General features: G+C 38.5%; 1 protein-coding gene across 1 annotated transcript; it reads right to left on the reverse strand.

Annotated features, from left to right (window-relative positions):
• Nucleotides 1–4,071: 4,071 nt before the first annotated feature.
• Nucleotides 4,072–4,383, reverse strand: LOC143536693 (uncharacterized). Its single transcript, XM_077030628.1, has one exon. The coding sequence runs from the start codon at nt 4,381–4,383 to the stop codon at nt 4,072–4,074; it is 312 nt and encodes a 103-aa protein (XP_076886743.1).
• Between the last annotated feature and the right edge of the window lie 14,628 nt (nt 4,384–19,011).

Consider the following 19,011-nt stretch of genomic DNA (forward strand, 5'->3'; position numbering starts at 1 on the left):
GTTGGCCAATAGAACCCACTATCAAACACCTTCTGTGCCGTAGCATGCGCACCATGATGACCTCCAGTCAACCCTTCATGAACATGCTTGAGAATATCCCAACCTTCCTCTTTCGTCACACATTTCCTTAAAATCCGATCACCACCAATCTTGAACAAAAACGGGTCATCCCACACATACCTATTCACATCCCAGAAAAACTTCCTCTTTTGTTGCGTAGTCATACTCTCTAACACGAAACCATTAGCCAAATAATGAGCAAAATCAGTGAACCATGGCATACCTTGCTTTTCAGCCGCAACAAAATCGATCGGCTCGTGAGGGAATGTATCTCCAATATCCTCCTCACGCAACTCTTCTCTCCTCGAGTCTTCTAAGCGGGATAAATGATTGCCCGCTACGTTTTCCGCACCCCTCTTATCTTTGATCTCGATGTCAAACTCGGAAAGTAGGAGAATCCACCGTATAAGACGAGGCTTCGCGTCTTTCTTGTGAAAGAGAAAACGCAAAGCTGCATGATCGGTTAAAACGGTGGTCTTCGAAAGTACGAGATACGAGCGGAACTTGTCAAATGCGAAAACAACGGCTAAAAGCTCCTTCTCGGTGGTGGTGTAGTTCTGTTAGGCATCATTCAACCTCTTGCTAGCATAATAGATGGGGTCAAAATGTTTATCCCGCCTTTGCCCCAAAACCGCTCCAACCGCATAATCACTAGCATCACACATGAGCTCGAACGACAAACTCCAATCGGGAGAACAAAGAATGGGAGCACTTACGAGCTTTTCTTTCAAAATCGTGAACGCCTTCACACATTCATCATCAAAAACAAACGGTACGTCTTTCTCGAGGAGTCTGGTCATCGGGCGGGTAATTTTGGAAAGTCTTTGATAAATCGCCGATAAAATCCCGCATGACCCAAGAAACTCCTAATTGTCTTCACATTCGTCGTTGGAGGAAGTCTACTTATAGTATCAATCTTTGCCCGATCCACCTGAATACGATCTCTCGAGACTTATGACCCAACACGATCCCTTCCGTCACTATAAAATGGCATTTTTTCCAATTCAGCATCAACTTCGTTTCGATAAACCTCTTCAACATCTTCTCAAGATTAGCCAAACACTGATCGAAAGAATTTCCGTAAACCGAAAAATCGTCCATAAACACCTCCATGGACGTCTCTATCATATCTTGAAATATGGCCACCATACAATGCTGAAATGTAGCCGGGGAATTACACGTTCCAAACGGCATGCAACGGTACGCAAACGTGCCATACGGACATGTAAAAGTCGTCTTCTCTTGGTCTTCCGGTGCAATAGGAATCTGAAAATAACCCGAAAAACTGTCAAGAAAACAATAAAACTATTGACCTGCCAAACGCTCCAACATCTGATCAATAAACGGCAACGGGAAGTGGTCCTTCCGGGTGGCATCATTCAACCGCCGATAGTCAATACACACTCGCCAACCGGTAACCGTACGCGAAGGGATAAGCTCATTCTTCTCATTCATCACCACAGTCATACCTCCTTTCTTCTGAACAACTTGGTTTGGGCTCACCCATGGAGAGTCGGAAATCGGGTAGATCATCCCGGCATTCATCAACTTCAATACCTCCTTCTTCACCACCTCTTGCATATTCGGATTGAGACGTCTTTGTGGTTGCGCCACCCGCTTGTATTCATCCTCCATTAAAATCCGGTATGTGCAATAAGCGGGACTAATACCTTGAATATCGGACAATCTTCATGCAATCGCCTATGTAGCTTCAACACGTCAATCAGCTTCATCTTTTCTTCCTCCGTAAGCTTGGATGACACAATAACGGGTAAGTTCGAGCCTTCATCAAGATATGCATACTCCAAGTGTGACGGGAGGACTTTCAACTCCAATGGAGCGGGCTACTCCTCAGAACCCGCGTCACTCTCACAACTAATCTCATTCACCTCTATCATCTCAGGCAAACCCGAAATCTCAACCAACTCATCATAAACTGAATCGTTCTCAAACAACTTATCCTCACCCAAATCGTCACAATCAACCAACCCATTACTTCCCACGAGATCCGCACCACAAATATAATCGAAACAACTATCGATACCTGCAATAAACAAGTGATGTGTGTTGGATATGTCTAAAAGAATGACCCTCACAACTAAGCTTTAAATTTAAAACGAAAATCCTAAAACCACACACAACCGGCAAGTGTACCGATCGCAAGTAGTATAGACCTAGGAAGTCCGAGTATCGAACACGAGGACACGTAAGAAAGCTAATGATCACTAACCCTAGACAAGACCTACCTAAGAATAATATTTAATTGATTTTAATTTTGATTTTTCTTTTTATAAAATGACTTAACTGGACTGACTGACAAAAGTTACCAAAAATAGAAAACTTAACGGAAAACTGACTGTGTTGACTTCGGATGGAGAAAAACGTCTACCTAGGTCTGAATCAAACTGTAGGCCTAACAAGCAAATGGATTGGATGATATCTAGACACCGGTTCCTAAAGATGACACGACTAAGGATCGCTTAGGCTCACTGGATCACCTCTCGGTCTCACTCAATAAACCTTAACTACTCTTAACCGGCTAAAACGACCAAACCGGGAAACAATTGTTAACGTGTTCTAATGCTGACTCACCTCTCGGTCTCACAGACACTCGACCCTAATGGAAATGAATAATACACAACCAAGGATAGAGGAACAATTCAACTTAAACCAAAATAGATCAACTAGTCGCTCAAAACACCTAAACCTGACAAGAAACGAACTCGCTCTTGCGCAATTCTTATTCTGGCATGCAAGGCAATGAGACAACCCTAACTTCTTATCACCTCTCGGTCTCTAAGAAGGTGTCTAACCGCTGTACTTTAACCATAAATTCATGCAACAAAACCCTACGGTTGTACCTACCGCAAACAAACCCTAAACACAAAGTCTAGAATCAAACAAGCACCGATCAATCAATACAAAACTAATCAATCAACGTAAGGAGTTTAAGCAATGAGTTACCAAAATTTCCAGCCCTTAAACACAACCTATTTCATGTCTAAATCAAACTTTACAATAACAATTAAAGTCTATTAATCAAACAATCCATAAAACTCATCAAACACTAGCAATTATCATCATTCCTAGGTAGAACCGATAAGATTAGCCTCTAATCATATTTGGACAGCAGATATTTATCAATAAAAACATTGTATAACTCATCTCAAACATCAATTCAATCATTCAATGATCAACAATAATCATAAACAAGTCAATATCTCATGCAATTGCAAAACTACTAATGAATTGAACAAGCAAATCAAATTGTTGAACAATGTTATAAAAGAAAGGATATATGATGAATATGGGCTGCTTCTTGGCTGTGAAAACTGATAGTAAACGATCTCGAGCTTTGGTTCTTGCCTCTTCTTCCTTCCTTAGCCGCCACCACCTTCAAACCCTGACTTTTTTTCTCTTTTCTTCCCTTGCTGATTTCCGACCGGAACTATGGGGGCTGCATAGGGTTATTATTTTTTTTATGTTATAATAAAAAAAAGGTAGGCATGGGCTTGTCCAACATGTAATCGGGCCGGGCTTTTAGCTTTGTCTTGAAATAGTATGCGTAAAGGGCCTTTAAACTCCTCGAAAAGTCCGGTTTCTTCATTCTTTAACCCATAACCTACAAGATAATTAAAACTATGTATAACCTATACGAAACAAGTTAAAATACATAAAATATAATATAATAACGTAGATAAAAGGTGCGGAAAATAGGTGTGTTTTACAACACATCAACGAGTTAATAAAATAAACCGAGTGGAATGGACCACTAAAATCATCTTGATCACTCGGATGCTTCATCGACCTCGCGACATCATAAGTAACATTCTCATCACCAACCCGAAGCGTGATCTTCCCATCAAACACATCGATAAGCGCCTTCGCGGTTCGTAAGAACAGACGACCAAGAATAATGGGAACCTTCTCGTCGGCTTCCATGTCAAGCACCACAAAGTCAACCGGGAACACAAACTTATCCACATTTACTAACAAATTCTCGATAATACCTCACGGATACTTAACCGAACGATCGGTTAACGATAAAGACATGCGAGTCGGTGTAAGCTCACCCAACTCCAACTTCTCGTACAAGGAATACGGCATCAAATTTATACTTGCACCCAAATCCGCTAATGCATGGCTCATCGCATCACTAGCAAACAAACACGGAATCGTAAACACTCCTGGGTCCGACAACTTCTCGGGCACGCGGTTCAACACTACCGCTAAACAATCTCCCATAAGGGGAATCGATGACACCTCCCCCAACCTATCTTTCCTCTTCAACAGGTCTTTCATAAACTTTGCGTACTTCGGCATGTGTTGGAGGGCTTCAATGAACAGGAGATTAATCTTCAACTGTCAGAACATATCAAGAAAATGCCCATACTCCCGCGTATATTTCTGGTGTTTCGCGCGAGCGGGATACGGGATGCGAGAGTGATCAATCAAAGGTGATGGCCTGACTTCAACTGGCTTCTTGACTACTGGTGTGCAACTGGTACGGTGTTCTGCACTTTACCCGGTACTTCCATCTCGATCTCTTCATCCATCACCTCCTCATCTTCCAATTCAACCTCATTCCTTCTTACCTCGGGACCCAAAACCCTGCCGCTACGAGTAGTAATTGCTTTTATTTGAGCGGCCGGATTCTGCTGAGTAGAACCTGAAAACTGTCTTGGGGGTCTTTCATTCAACTGTCGAGCAATATCACCAATGGTTCGTTACATGTCGAGCATAGCTGATTGTTGATTTTGAAAAGCATATCATGTTCGGCAAGGGTCTTTTGAGTGGCTTGATCTCTAGTAATGATTTGCTGCATCATCTCGTCCAACTTCTTACTCAGATCCGGCACATTATTCGAACTTTGACCATTAGAGCCATCATTGTTATACTATCCCTGATTTCGGTTATAGGGAGCTTGGAAACCAGTTGGCCCACCAGCCTGACGCCAACCCGAGTTACTTTGTCCTTGATTCTGATTCTTGTAGTTGCTCCAGTTCTGATTGTTGTTGTTGTAAGCATTAGGGAACCTGTTCTGACCAGCCACAAAATCAACATCATGATTGTTCATCAACGGACACTCCAGCGTACCATGACCACCTCTACACATCTCACACTTATCCACCTTAGCCTTTAACTCTTTAATCTCTCGGGTGAGATTCTCCAAAGCAGCAGCGATACTAGTATCCAGATTAACCTGGTGTACACCTCGAGCAGATGAGGATGTACTAGTGGCGGGATTGGAATTCCCATCTCGTGACTTCTTCGCGTACTCAGATTGCGCGAAACTTTCAAACATCTCGTTACACTCGGTCACATTCTTCTTGTCCATCAAATTACCCCCAACAGCTGTGTCAAACCTCGCTTGAGCTTCATAAGTAAGCCCGTTGTAAAACTTCTCAACAAGGGCCTAAGGTGTAAGACCATGTTATGAACAACAGGAAAGCAGATTCTGAAAACGCTCCCATGCTTGGCAGTATGGCTCATCCGGCTCCATGTGAAAGGAAGGGATCTGATCACGGAAGCGAAAGGCCTTAGCGGGTGGACAGTACTTCTTGATGAATGCATTTCAAAGCGCCACCCAAGTAGTGAATGCTCCAGCAGGTTGCGAGTCGAGCCAAGTGGTGGCACGACCTGAAAGTGTAAACGAGAACAAGTGACAGAAGATCGCGTCCTCATTAGCATCTTGCAAATTGAACGTTTTGAACACACGAGTCAGACGGTTGATGTGTGCCGATGCATCTTCATCTTCACGGCCATGGAATTGGTGATGTTGGGTGATGTTGGTCATAACATAGGATGGGATTTGCCATGAGTTCGACAATGGGTCTTCAAAAGCTTGTTGGTACACAGTGCGGTTATTTTCGGCCATTGGAACGGGTGTGGGACTTGGTGGTGATGAATTTGCGGGTGAATTTGTGGGTGATGATTTCGGTGAAGTATCTATGGTGATCGGTTGCTTTTCAGACAATGATGAACTTGCCTCGGACTTCAATGGAGTAGGTCCAAAACAATCGAACGGCGGTCCTTGCGAACGAAGATGTGGCATATACCTACAAAACGCACAAGACCGAGTAAGTAGTTTCTAATAAAACGAAAATAACGAAAAACAAACTAATAATTAAAAACAAACTAGACTTAATTAGACTTCTACGACTCAAACAAAACGTAAACAAGTAGCACGTATGTTGCAAGTAGGTCCAATCAAAGCTAATAACGCAATTGCCGAGAGTCCCTAGCAACGGCGGCAAAAACTTGATGTGCTTGAAGTAGTTTAATATTATTAACTAAAATTACCTAATCTAGACACTAAGTAATAAATTCTAGACTCTTAAACTTAACTAAACTACTAACCGGCAAGTGAACCGGTCGACTCTAGTACAGCTAAGTAAGTTCGGATATCGAACCCGCGAGACTCTAAATTACATTTATTAGCTAATTAGACTCGACTACAAAACACGACTTATTAGTTATATTTGTTTGGGGGGTTTTTATTTAAAATACTATAATTAAAAACTAATTAAGAAAACAAGTAATTTAAACAAAAGCAAAAGTTTGTTATGAAAATAAGATAATGATAAAAAAACTACCTAGGCTAGAATCCCCTAAATTTCAATAATGAATTGACTCGGGAAAATATTTAGCTATGGACTGGGATCGTAAATTAGACACTTAAAAGAAAACCCGAACAGGACCCCTGACCCTTCTCAAGTGACACCTATGGATTTCTAACAAGTTTTAATGCACACCTGTATTGAAAATCAAGTTCCCTTACGGTTACCTAATTAGTTATGACTTAGTTCCTTTATACGAAATCCTACCTTACAGCGCGGAAATCAAAGGCAATTTATGATATTTAATTGATTTGATAAACAATAATAAATAATCAACCCTAGACGAACTCCTTACGAAGAACTAAATCTAGCAAGATTAAATAGTAAAGACTTATCAATAACCTAACACTTTACAGATTTTAGGTTAGCAGCACACTAAGGTTTATTTGACAATATTATTCCTATGACCTTATCATGACATCAATCATAAAATAATCAAAAACACGAAGTAATTGACCTAACAGCAATCCTATCATATGACAAACAACAATCAAGGAAAACTATGGAATAAAACTCATCAAACAATCATAAGCATTAATACGCATCAATTAATTATAACTAAATCTTTTACTAAACCAAAAAAACCATAACGTAAATAAATCCAAAAGTCAAATCAAAACATTAAAGTAAGTTCATCATAAGCCTAAGTAGTTCATGCAATTTAGCCTAGCATCTTAGGTTTAAGCAAAACAAACAAGTAAGAATTCATGGTGTGTAAAATAATGAAAACGAAATAAACAAAAGATAAAACCCGTGTTCTTCGTCTTCAACTAATACGCACAACACCAGCTGATTCTTCGACTCCAAAGCTGCTGAAAACTGATCTCGGACGCCTCGGAACTCGCCAAATTCGTCTGGAACTTCAAGGTATGCTTAAGGGTGAGTTTAGGGGTCTTTTTATAGGCAACAGTTGTCCAAAAATACGTAAGTCGGCAAACGAACGGAAGATTCTGGAATATGGAACCGCCGCGCAGCGGGCTTCCTCTTCCCCGTCGCGCGGCACTCCGGTAGGTGGGGGGGCTGGCCGGCCTAGCTGGTCCGGCTCTCCACCTAGTCTGGTCCGGTTCGTTTCCTGATGGCTCGGTTCACCGGTTCAGCTTGTTTTTTTATCGTTTTTTCACCCTCTTTAACCACGAACAAGTTCCGGGACCTACATTTATTCAAATAAGTTGGTAGTATACAAATCCTAACAAAAACCGAACATAAACTAATAAAATATTATATAAAATGTACACGTGATTAATGTATATTAAACGTTATATCAGTAAGCAGTATAGCATACGATAGGTCAACACCATAAGCTTCTAGCTTCTAGTCCTAAGCTTCGGCTTTAGAAGCTACAGGCCACAAGCTTCTAGCTTTCGGACCATACGTTATAAACATTTTCCAGCTTAAGGACTTCAATACATAAGTCCAAAACAACAAAATGGGTATATGCATTGGTCTATGAAGAGGCATGTCGCTGAGCCCAAAAGCATTATACACCCGGAGGGGGTGGGGGGATCTTGAAAAAGGAAAGGAGTTAAGCTAGGGACAAGGTGTTCATATCTTTCCATATTATCACCTTTGACCATGGACTTGATGCTTAATTAAAACTAAGTCCCTTTCCTTTATAAATGTTCAAATTAAAGCTGAAATATTGACTGGTGCTACATGTTGGTGGTGAAGACAAACGACGTCGATGGTGTTGGTGACAACAAAGACCGGCATATTGTGGAACGGTAAGGGTGTAAGTAGGAATTTTTATCAGGATTGCTAGTGACAACAAATATAAAAATTTAAATTATTAAAATCTAGTTTCATGTATATTAATAAGAAAAGAAAAAAAGGTTAAAAATTGGGGTGTATGTGGAAGTAAGTTGATCCTATATCCCGAAGACACCAAAAATAGGGCAATCACTGAACCATTCCCCCTTTGTTTTGTTGGTAGTTGACGACGACACACAACACAAAATGGGCGGAGGAGGTGAACATCACGGCGGCGATTTCAGAAGTAAGGTCTGGACCATGACCGGTGGTCCCAACTGCCGCCCTGTCCACTGGAAGCGCAACACCGCCATCGCCATGGCCGGCATCTTCCTCGTTTGCATCCCCATCGCCATGAAATCCGCCGAGCTTGAGGTCTTCTATTTCTACTCACCCGTCATTTTCACATATATATACTCTTTCATGTTTCCCCTTACAATGTTCTAGATCTGGATTTTCAATGCTAGGGTTTTCAAATCATTCGACTCTTAATTTAAATCTATGCACTCTTATGCCTTGTTTGATTTTATAGGATATGTGGATTTAGGGCTTTAGGATTCATCTTGAAACCACTCTTTGGTCTCTTGATCTTTCTAATTTGCGTGTGAACTGTAATGTATTACAATTTCGCACGCACTCGTCAATGGCACACAGTCTCATGTTTATGAAGCTACTAAACAATTTGATGTTGGTGCATTAGTTGGTTTGTTGATCCTTCTTAATTTTGTGTAAACTGTAATGTATGCATCTTCATGCTCGACTTGTTTAGAGCGTTGGCCATTGGTCTAGATATCATGTCTATGAAGCCGGTAAACAGTTTGAATCTTGATGCTAGTATGCCGTTGATCCTGTTATAGCCGCACTATATATTTCTTTAATCTGTCTTTTACGGATCGATCATCATCTATGTTTTCCCCTACTTTAATGTTTGAGATCTGGATTTGAGGATACCTTGATTTCGGGTCGCTTAGTGTTTTTAATTTTAGGGTTTGAGATCACTCTAATTTCATATTTATGCACTTTGTTTTGTGCAGTAGTTTGCTGATTGAATAGATTCAGTTTTAGGGTTTAAAACTTTGGATTGTTTGGGAGCTCTATGTTTTCTATAATTTACATACTTGTATTTTGATACCTCTCTAGTTTATGTTTTTGAGTTCGTGAATTTGCAATCTATTAGAACTACAGGAAACTACACACATATTCATCTTGACTTTTCTGTATGTATAATCCAATTGTTACTAATACTTGTTCATGTTGATTCTCAGCCTAGAGCATATCTTGGTGCAGGTGTGCTTTAGTTTATATTTTTTTATGCAATGTTTTGTCTGCCACTCTGTTGGCCTTTCTAATTTGTGTGTTAACTATAATGTATACAGCTTTTTGCCCGGCTCGTTTAGAGCATTAGTCAATGGCTAAGAATCTCATGTTTATAAAGCCAGTAAACAATTTGATCTTGGTACAATATTTGGTTTGTTGATCATATATATTTGCGTGTAAATTGTAGTGTCTACGTCTTCATACTCGACTTGTTTAGAGCGTTAGTCTGTGGTGGTCTGTGTAGGTATTGTTTATGAAGCCAGTAAACAGTTTGAATCCTGATGCCAGTATGCCATTGATCCTATTATAGTTGCAGTTTTTCTTTCTTTAATTTGTCTTTATATGCACGCTATAATTCTGCATTTTGTTTATTGTCTACTGCAGCAACGACCACATATGCCTGTTCGCCCAGTTCCATCACAGATATGGTGCAAGAATTTCGGGAACAAGGAGTATTGAGTTGTATTAGTTTCTTCATCACAACGTTATAATACTTTGTTGGGCAAATGTGGTTGCCTTTTCTTGAATATTTGAGATACTATGTCTTTCCTTGTGTTAGTTAAATGCAGATAAACATGCTACTATTGTTTTTGGTGCATAATGTTGGGTTTGAATAAGAAAGACTTGTGTTTGCTCTAGAGGTGGCAAATGGGTTGGGTTGGGTCAAAACGGGTTATGGGTCGGAACGGGTTAGGGTTGAAACGGGTTAGGGTCGAAACGGGTTAGGGTCGAAATGGGTTACTTAAAAAAGGGTTGTTTTGGTTCGGGTCGGAACGGGTTAAAGTTAACAGGTTCAGGTTATAACGGGTCAAGGTTGGAACGGGTCAAAACGAATTTGGGTCAAAACTCGTTTAAGCGATTTTTCAGTTCGTTTCAGCGCGTAACAGCTCGTTTAAGCGATTTTTCAGTTCGTTTCAGCGCGTAACAGCTCGTTTAAGCTTTCAGTTCGTTTCAGCGCGTAACAGTTCGTTTAAGCGATTTTTCAGTTTGTTTCAGCTCGTAACAGCTCATTTAAGCGATTTTTCAGTTCGTTTCAGCGCGTAATAGCTCGTTTAAGTGATTTTTCAGTTCGTTTCAGCGCGTAACAGCTCGTTTAAGTGATTTTTCAGTTCGTTTCAGCGCGTAACAGCTCGTTTAAGCGATTTTTCAGTTTGTTTCAGCGCTTAGCAGCTCGTTTAAGCGATTTTTCAGTTCGTTTCATCGCGTAACAGCTCGTTTAAGCAATTTTTCAGTTCGTTTCAGCGCGTAACAGCTCGTTTAAGCGATTTTTCAGTTCGTTTCAGCGCGTAACAGCTCGTTTAAGCGATTTTCCAGTTCGTTTCAGCGCGTAACAGCTCGTTTAAGCGATTTTAAAGTTCGTTTCAGCGTGTAACAGCTCGTTTATGCGATTTTTCAGTTCGTTTTAGCACGTAACAGCTTGTTTAAGCGATTTTTCAGTTCGTTTCAGCACGTAACAGCTCGTTTAAGCGATTTTTCAGTTCCTTTCAGCACGTAACAGCTCGTTTAAGCGATTTTTCAGTTTGTTTCAGCACGTAACAGCTTGTTTAAGCGATTTTTCAGTTCGTTTCAGCACGTAACAGCTCGTTTAAGCGATTTTTCAGTCTGTTTCAGCACGTAACAGCTTGTTTAAGCAATTTTTCAGTTCCTTTCAGCACGTAACAGCTCGTTTAAGCAATTTTTCAGTTCGTTTTAGCACGTAACAGCTTGTTTAAGCGATTTTTCAGTTCATTTCAGCACGTAACAACTCGTTTAAGCGATTTTTCAGTTCGTTTTAGCATCTAATAGCTCGTTTCAGCACTTAACAGCTTGCTTTAGCGATTTTTCAGTTCCTTTCATCACTTAACAGCTTGTTTCAGCATGTTTTTGTTTCGTTGTTATCGACATTTCAGTTTCGGTTAATTTGTCGATTTTTTTAACGAGGACAACGGACGAAACGTTTTAGTTTTTTTACATTTTTTGTTTTTGTTTTATTTTTTGAGTTATGATTTTTTTATTAATTTTTTTGAATATTTTTTGATGATTTCTATTAAGATCAAAATCTCTCAAAAAAAAATTCAAAAAAAACAAATAAAAAATCATAACTCAAAATATAAACAAATAACGAAAAAAGTAAAAAAACCAAAATATTTTCACCGTTAACCTCGTTCATCAAAAAAAAAAAAAAAACCGACAAATTAACCGAAACCGAATTGTCGACGAAAACGAATCAAAAACATTAATCGACCCGTCTAGTGCGAAAACTCAAAAGAAACCGAAACCCAACCCGTCCAATGCTAAAACTCGTGTCGGCATGAAAGCTGATCCGAGCCGAAACCTAAACCGATATCGTTCCAATCTAAAACCCATTTCAACCCAAACATGTCACTTTTCCTTAATACACTAACCCACATCGACCCATGTAGTTAAATTTGTCAACCCATTTTGACCCAAAAATAAGAATGTGGAATTTCAAGTGACCCATTTTGACCCATTTAATTAAAACCTATGACCCAGTTCAACCCATTTGAATTTTAAAACAACCCAAATTAACCCATTTAGAATGGTTTGGGTCAAGGTTGCCACTCCTAGTTTGCTCCATTTTGTTTTGTTTTGGTCTAGTTTAAGTATGCTGAAACTCACACTTGATTCCTCTGTACAAGATTTTCAAACTTTTTAACGCCATTAAAGTGTGCATATTAGCATCTAATATCAGAATGATGCAATAAGATTATTTATTATGCGCCACAATATTAATTGCATTTAATCATAATGTGTTGAGTTTAAGTTTATTGGATGAATATTTTCATGTCACATACATACATGCTATTTATGTTTGCTAGTTTGGGTTAGTTGGGTGGGGTGGATTGGCTCATCTTTCACTTAACTATCATACTGTCTAGTTTGCGATTTAGAAAATTGGTCGATGGTTTGGAATTTAGAACCGACTAGGTGCGTATGCTGAGTCGAGTGTTTAATCTTCATTATTATTTGTTATTATTTTTTTTTTTTTGCAATATTAAGCCACTTTATATCATATAGAGTAAGGTGTTATTTTTGTCCTTTTGGTTTAGTAAATAATGCGAATTTAGTCCAAAAACTTTATATTTTGCATAGGGACCATCAACGTTTCCCAATTCTTACTAATTACATTCAAATCACTAATCCTGTTAAATTTAATCGTTAAGTTCCTGACATGTCTTATGTGATTAAAGTGCCAAAATCGTCCCTGATGTTTGATCTCACTTGCGAATTTCGTCCGAAATTTTTTTTTCGCAATTAGACTCTTGGCCCAACTGTTGCCAGTTTCGTCCAAATTGTTATCTCGATCTAAATTCAACGTTAACTCACGATATTACTTCCATTTTACATGTTTGTTTACATTATTATTATTATTATTATTATTATTATTATTATTATTATTATTTATTCAATGACATATATAACATCTCACGATTCCTATGCTAGAATACAATATAGTATCCGTTTGTTTATTCTTCTTTATTTTTAGTCATATAAAGGGTTTAGCTCAGTGTAGTAGTAATAATAAGGGATTTTTACTTATATCCCTAATAATAATAATAATAATAATAATAATGTAAAAGGACAGTAACACCCCTGAGTTAACGTTGAATCTAGACCGAGCTAACAAAATGGACGAAATTGGCAACGGTTGGAAAATATCGAGGGTCTAATTGCGAAAAAAGATATTTTTGGATGCAATTCACAAATGTGGTCAAACCTAAGGGACAATTTTGGCACTTTACTTATATAATAAAGAAAGAGTGAAAAGACATATCTACCCCTGACTTAACGATTGAATTTAACGGGGTTCGTGATTTGGATGTAACTGGCAAGAATTGAGAAACATGGATGGTCTATATGCAAAAAATAAACTTTTTGGACTTAATTCACATTGTTTGTCAAATCACAAGGACGAAAATGGCACTTTACTCAAAAAGATAAGTAGGGTTTCAAAAGGATATATATTACCTTGAACACAATCGCAATCGACGTCGAACTCCAACGAATCGACAAAGATTTCCAACGCAATTGACGGCAAACTCTGTTGCAATATAGAGGGAGGGGGACTCGTGAACTGACTATTTTCGTCGGCGAATTCCAATGATCGCTAGGAGAGGGAGGGTCGTCCGACTGTTAGGGAATTGCCAATGACAAACTCCAACGGTTGCACATATCTATATTCAAATGACTGAGCACCTTAGTCCTTTGAACATTTACGTTCAAAGTTCTTGTCGAAACTAGTTCCTTCCTCTTAGGGTGTTTAAATTAAAGGGCGATCTTGTCAATTCCAATACAATATGGAAATATACATTTAAGAACCTACGGAGGGGGATATATGCAATTGTCACTAAAGACAAATGCCATTGTTGGGGAAATTTTTTTGACAAACTGGTTATATTTGAATTTCGTTTGATCTCAAATGGTTATAATTAAAATGGTTAGTTGCGGTTCAAGTCGAACAAAACGGGCCTCGGCCGAGGGTGCGGATCGTTTGTGACATTATTCATTTTCCATTTTCATGTACCCGACCCGTATTATAATTCGGATCCTTCATTAGTAAAAAAGCTGCATTATTCATTTATAGATTATTTATTTATTTATTTATTTATTTTTTATTAGAGCATTCTTGTATGTCAAACGTGAACGCTATTACTTGTAATTCTATGCATTATCTGCATTTAATCAAAGTTCAAGAGTCAAATCGTCAAATTCTAAACTTTTTTTTATGAAAACCTGTCATTCACACTACACGAAGAACTTCAGTCCAACACGTTGTGATACGTGAAGATGCTAGGGTTTCAGTCGGAAATTCATTTGGGTCATGCTACACAACGGACTTCTTAAGTCCAATGCGATAAGCGACCGACACCAAGAACAATAGAGGTTGTAATTGGCTCACGCTATGAGATGCCCATCCTTCTTGGTCGTCGCGATACACGACTTAAATGTCTGATCATGAAAATTGTTTTCCAAGCCAAACTGATTCGCCAAATCTCGATTATAACTTGTTTAACCGACTTTAGAAAGTTTCTAGAGGATATTCCTCGACGTTCCCTCGACTTATTATTCAAGACATGCTATGATTTGTCCAAAATCCATACTCTTTCTTACAAGTTTGGTTTTAACCCTAATTAACGAGTGAAACGTTTTTACTCCAATTCCTATATAAACAACCTTATTCTACCTCTGCTCATTGCTACCCAACCCTCAAAACACGTCATCTCTCATGAATTCTTTATTAATTTTGGTGTTCATCTCTTCATGACCAAGAAAGTCAACCCGAGTCCTATTCTTCATCTTCTACTTTGCGTCCTGGGTAATTGTTGTATTTTTTTGGTGGGTTACCTTCTGCGAATCGAAACCTCCCAATCAAAATCATTGATTTGAGAAGTTTCCACATCCAATTTAGAGATTTAAGACTTAGGGTTTATGTTTTGAATTTAGGGGTTTTCAATTAATTCACTTATAAATTGAGTTAGGACAGAAACGAAACTTATTTATTATCGTTTTTCTATATTAGGATTGTTGGAAGCGAATCCGACCTAGTTTTGGGTTTGAGTCCGATAAAACCGAACCACTCATTTAGTGGACTTTTAAGTTCATAATTTGTATGTTTAACAAAAACATCTGAAATATAAATATAGCTATTTTAACTTGGTTTTCGTAATAAAAACTGAATTTTGATACATATAACTCGTTAAACCTAAATTCGTATTCGTTAAAACCTGATTAAAAGAAATTAGATATGTAGTCTATTCCATGTTAATTATTATATTTTCTTTTATTCCTTGCTAAATCTTAGAGTTTGATCGAGGATTTCTTATTGAGCCAACTCAAGTCCATTCACTTGTTTAAAGCTTATTCTCTTTATCTTTTTCTCACCTGATTTAAGATATGAGTATTTCGTAGCCCATTTTTATTCTTTTAATAACTTGGGTACAACATGTAACTCTATAAAAGGTTTTTATATTTTACTAACTTCATACGATTCATACAATATCATAAGTATTGGTTTTCTTCACATTTGTTTATACTTACATGATATGTGCCACGTATACTATGTGTTTATTCTATGGTTGATTGGTGATGATACGCAAACGCAAACACGAACACGAACGCAAACATTATCGTGGGATGGTCATTGTGATGTACATGTGCTCCTTAGTAGACTGGCTACAAGTCAAGGTTGAACAGGAGTTTTTATTTATTTCATTGTATTTAAAATTATGTTGAATTTTAGCCTATGATATTGAATTGTATAGTTTCTATATAATATATATATGAACTTATGATTTCTCACCAACCTCTTTTGTTGGCAGTTTATTTTCTACATGATATATTTTAAGGATACACATGATTTGAAAAAGGCCTAGATGGTCTTCTAGGATTTAATAATGACATTTTTATGGATACTTATCTTTTGAATGTGGTTGTTTTATTCAGATATTGTTTGGGGATGAATGCTTTAATAATATGCATTTTAGTATGTTATCACTTTAATTTAGTGCCATGAGCTATGAGTAATCATACCGTTCCGACATATTCCATCGTTGGTTGAGGTGCTACAGATTGGTATTAGAGTCGTAACTATAAGATAGGTGGTTTGATGCAACCACCTAGAATAGTTATAGCTTTTAGGGTCCTTTTACATGCTATGCTTTATGTAATATGCTTGTTTTGCTCACGGCCTATTATTTTTTCATTCATATTATTATCATTTATCACATGTACACTACACACGCATTTCCTTCAAGACATAATTCCTAGTCTTCAAAATTTTGATGATTTTTATTTGGGAATTTTATTAGAAATTCCCTATATTCAATTTTCACTCTCCTATCCTTCGGGCATGATTCAATATGGCGGGTATTCAGTACCTAGAAGGGGGACAAGGCTTGCGATCCGAACTCTTGGCAACAAGGTTTATTAAGATAAGGAAAACAGTGCATATAAATCCCAATCAGAAGTGGAATCCGATTACTTTCCTAGGAGTTCGGTTAGGGCAATGAAACCTATTAGGCCAAAGCATACCATACCAAACATCATATGAATCAAAAAGCCTCAAGTGGGCAATGTAGTCATTCAAATGGCTACACTCCTCTTCTATAATCAAATTCACGGTGATTCATGGCTAAGTTCGATTTTGCTATTATTTTTCATTTGGGTAAACAATTGGAATATGAATATCCATGTGGCATTTCAATTTTCAACTATCCACTCCAAACTATCATTTCTTTTGTGATTTTTGTTGAAATATCAATGATGGTTCGTGAATATTTCAACTAACCATTGCAATTTTTTAAAGATTTATTTGAAATGGGAATATCATTGTGATCCATGAAGATCCAATTTCAAATTAAATGTTATTTCATATAGTGTTGCTAAGTTTGTTTTTTTGTTTTCAATTCACAATTCCATTTCATGAGAACTAAATTTAAATTCTTATTGGTAATTTCGAAATGTTACAACGCTACACCCTCATGTTTTCACAAATACTCCATGTAACTCACACTTTTTCCCATACTATTGTGTGTTGCAGAATGTCTTTAGCTTGTTGTCGACATCGTCGTCCTGCTGGTAACTCCGATCACAATATGGCTGCTTAGATTGCGGAAATGGCTGCTGTGATCCCAACCTTATAGCCTAAATCCAATCCATCAATGCTACCCAAACCCCTCCAAATCTCATCAATTCTTGCAACTTTAAGCAATTCACCAATACTAACCCACCTGGATATGTGGGAGCGAAGGACGCAACCAAGCCCCTTCAGTGGTTCGAAAGCATAGAGAACATTTTTTTTCCATTACGAGTGTCCTGGAACCAAGAAGACGAGTTTTGCTTCAAGCGTCTTCGATGTGAGAGCTCTCACATAGTGGAACGGGATAAAGAATTCTCAAGGATCCTAATTGCTATGGCATTACCATGGGAAGACATCAAGGCTCTCCTAAGGAAGGAGTTTTTCCCGAAACATGAACTTCAGAGGCTCGAGATAGAGTTTTGGAATTTCAAGAAAGATAGCTGTGACAATTCAAACTATAATAAACCGTTTTCATGAATTGAGTCTGCTAGTTCCCCGCATGGTTACCCTGCTTGAAAGAGCGATCCAAAACCATTGCTGATAACCATCTAGGATGCTGTGCTTAGTCGTCATCCCAAAACCATTGCTGATGCCGTTGGTCTTGTTGCTACCCTCTCTGAAAATCATGTTATGTCCAGGACCTTGACGTGAAAAGGAGCCAAGAAAACCGTTGAGAAGGCTATGACCGAACCTACTAAGGAGGTCAAGGCTGAATCATCTTCCAAACCCATACACCCTAACAGCAACTACACCAAGATGAGAAATAACTATGACGTAACTCTTCCTAACCTGCCTCAAACCCAAACTGCTCAAGCTCCACCCAAGAAACCTTACCCGGGCCCATACCCCAATTGCAACATTTACCAATGCCATCAACCGGCTGGTATCCATGCCGTCAATGCGCCCATTACGGGAGTTATGGTCATCTCCATAACGATTGTCGTGATCCAATGCATTCTCAACCCAATACATTCAAGCCTCCCCGTATTGCTCAACTTTATCCTCAACCCCGTGTTGCACCATATGCTTAACTCGTTGCTTAATCTTTCTCTACCATGCGTGCTTGAAACAGTTGTGGCGGTCTGGGTCATCTTCTCAACGCGTGTCCTAGACTCGTGTTTGAAATCCAAGTTCAAGCTTTCCCTACTCAAACTAACACCACACAAACCTATCAAGTCCAAGCTTACCAACCTCAACTCTAACTCCTAGCCAACCAAGTTCCAGTTATACATGTTCAACTCGTCCAAGCCCAAGTGCCCCAAATTTGCTCAAGCTCCCCAACTTTCTCGAGCTCCTCCTATTGCTAAAGGTGCTTGTAGACATGCATTTGTGATCAAAAATCACCAAACCCAACATAACAACGATGTGGTGAACGGTACGTTCTTAGTTAACAATCATTATGCATCCATATCACTTAAATATTCTCAACTTAAATATTCTTATTCGGTCAAATTTTCTAATTTGGAATCTATTATCATTGATTCCATCATTTGTAATTGCACCTTAACCCTTAGCAGACCCGGATTTTAAATCGACCATGTACTAATGCAATTAGGAAGTTTTGACATCATAGTAGGTATTAGGCTAGCCCAACACCATGCTGAAATTGTTTGTTTTGAACAGTACGTTCGAATTCCTCTTCTTCATGGTCAAACCCTTAGGGTTTTCGGTGAAAAGCCTCCTCGAGGG

This window comes from Bidens hawaiensis, unplaced genomic scaffold, assembly GCF_021521415.1.
Source record: "Bidens hawaiensis isolate Kalapana, Puna unplaced genomic scaffold, B.hawaiensis_p1.1 tig00010894_1, whole genome shotgun sequence".
Classification (NCBI taxonomy): Eukaryota; Viridiplantae; Streptophyta; class Magnoliopsida; order Asterales; family Asteraceae; genus Bidens; species Bidens hawaiensis.

Excerpts from the sequence above, each read along its gene's own strand:
- LOC143536693 (XM_077030628.1), bottom strand. The coding sequence starts at position 4,383 with ATGCCGAAGTACGCAAAGTTTATGAAAGACCTGTTGAAGAGGAAAGAT.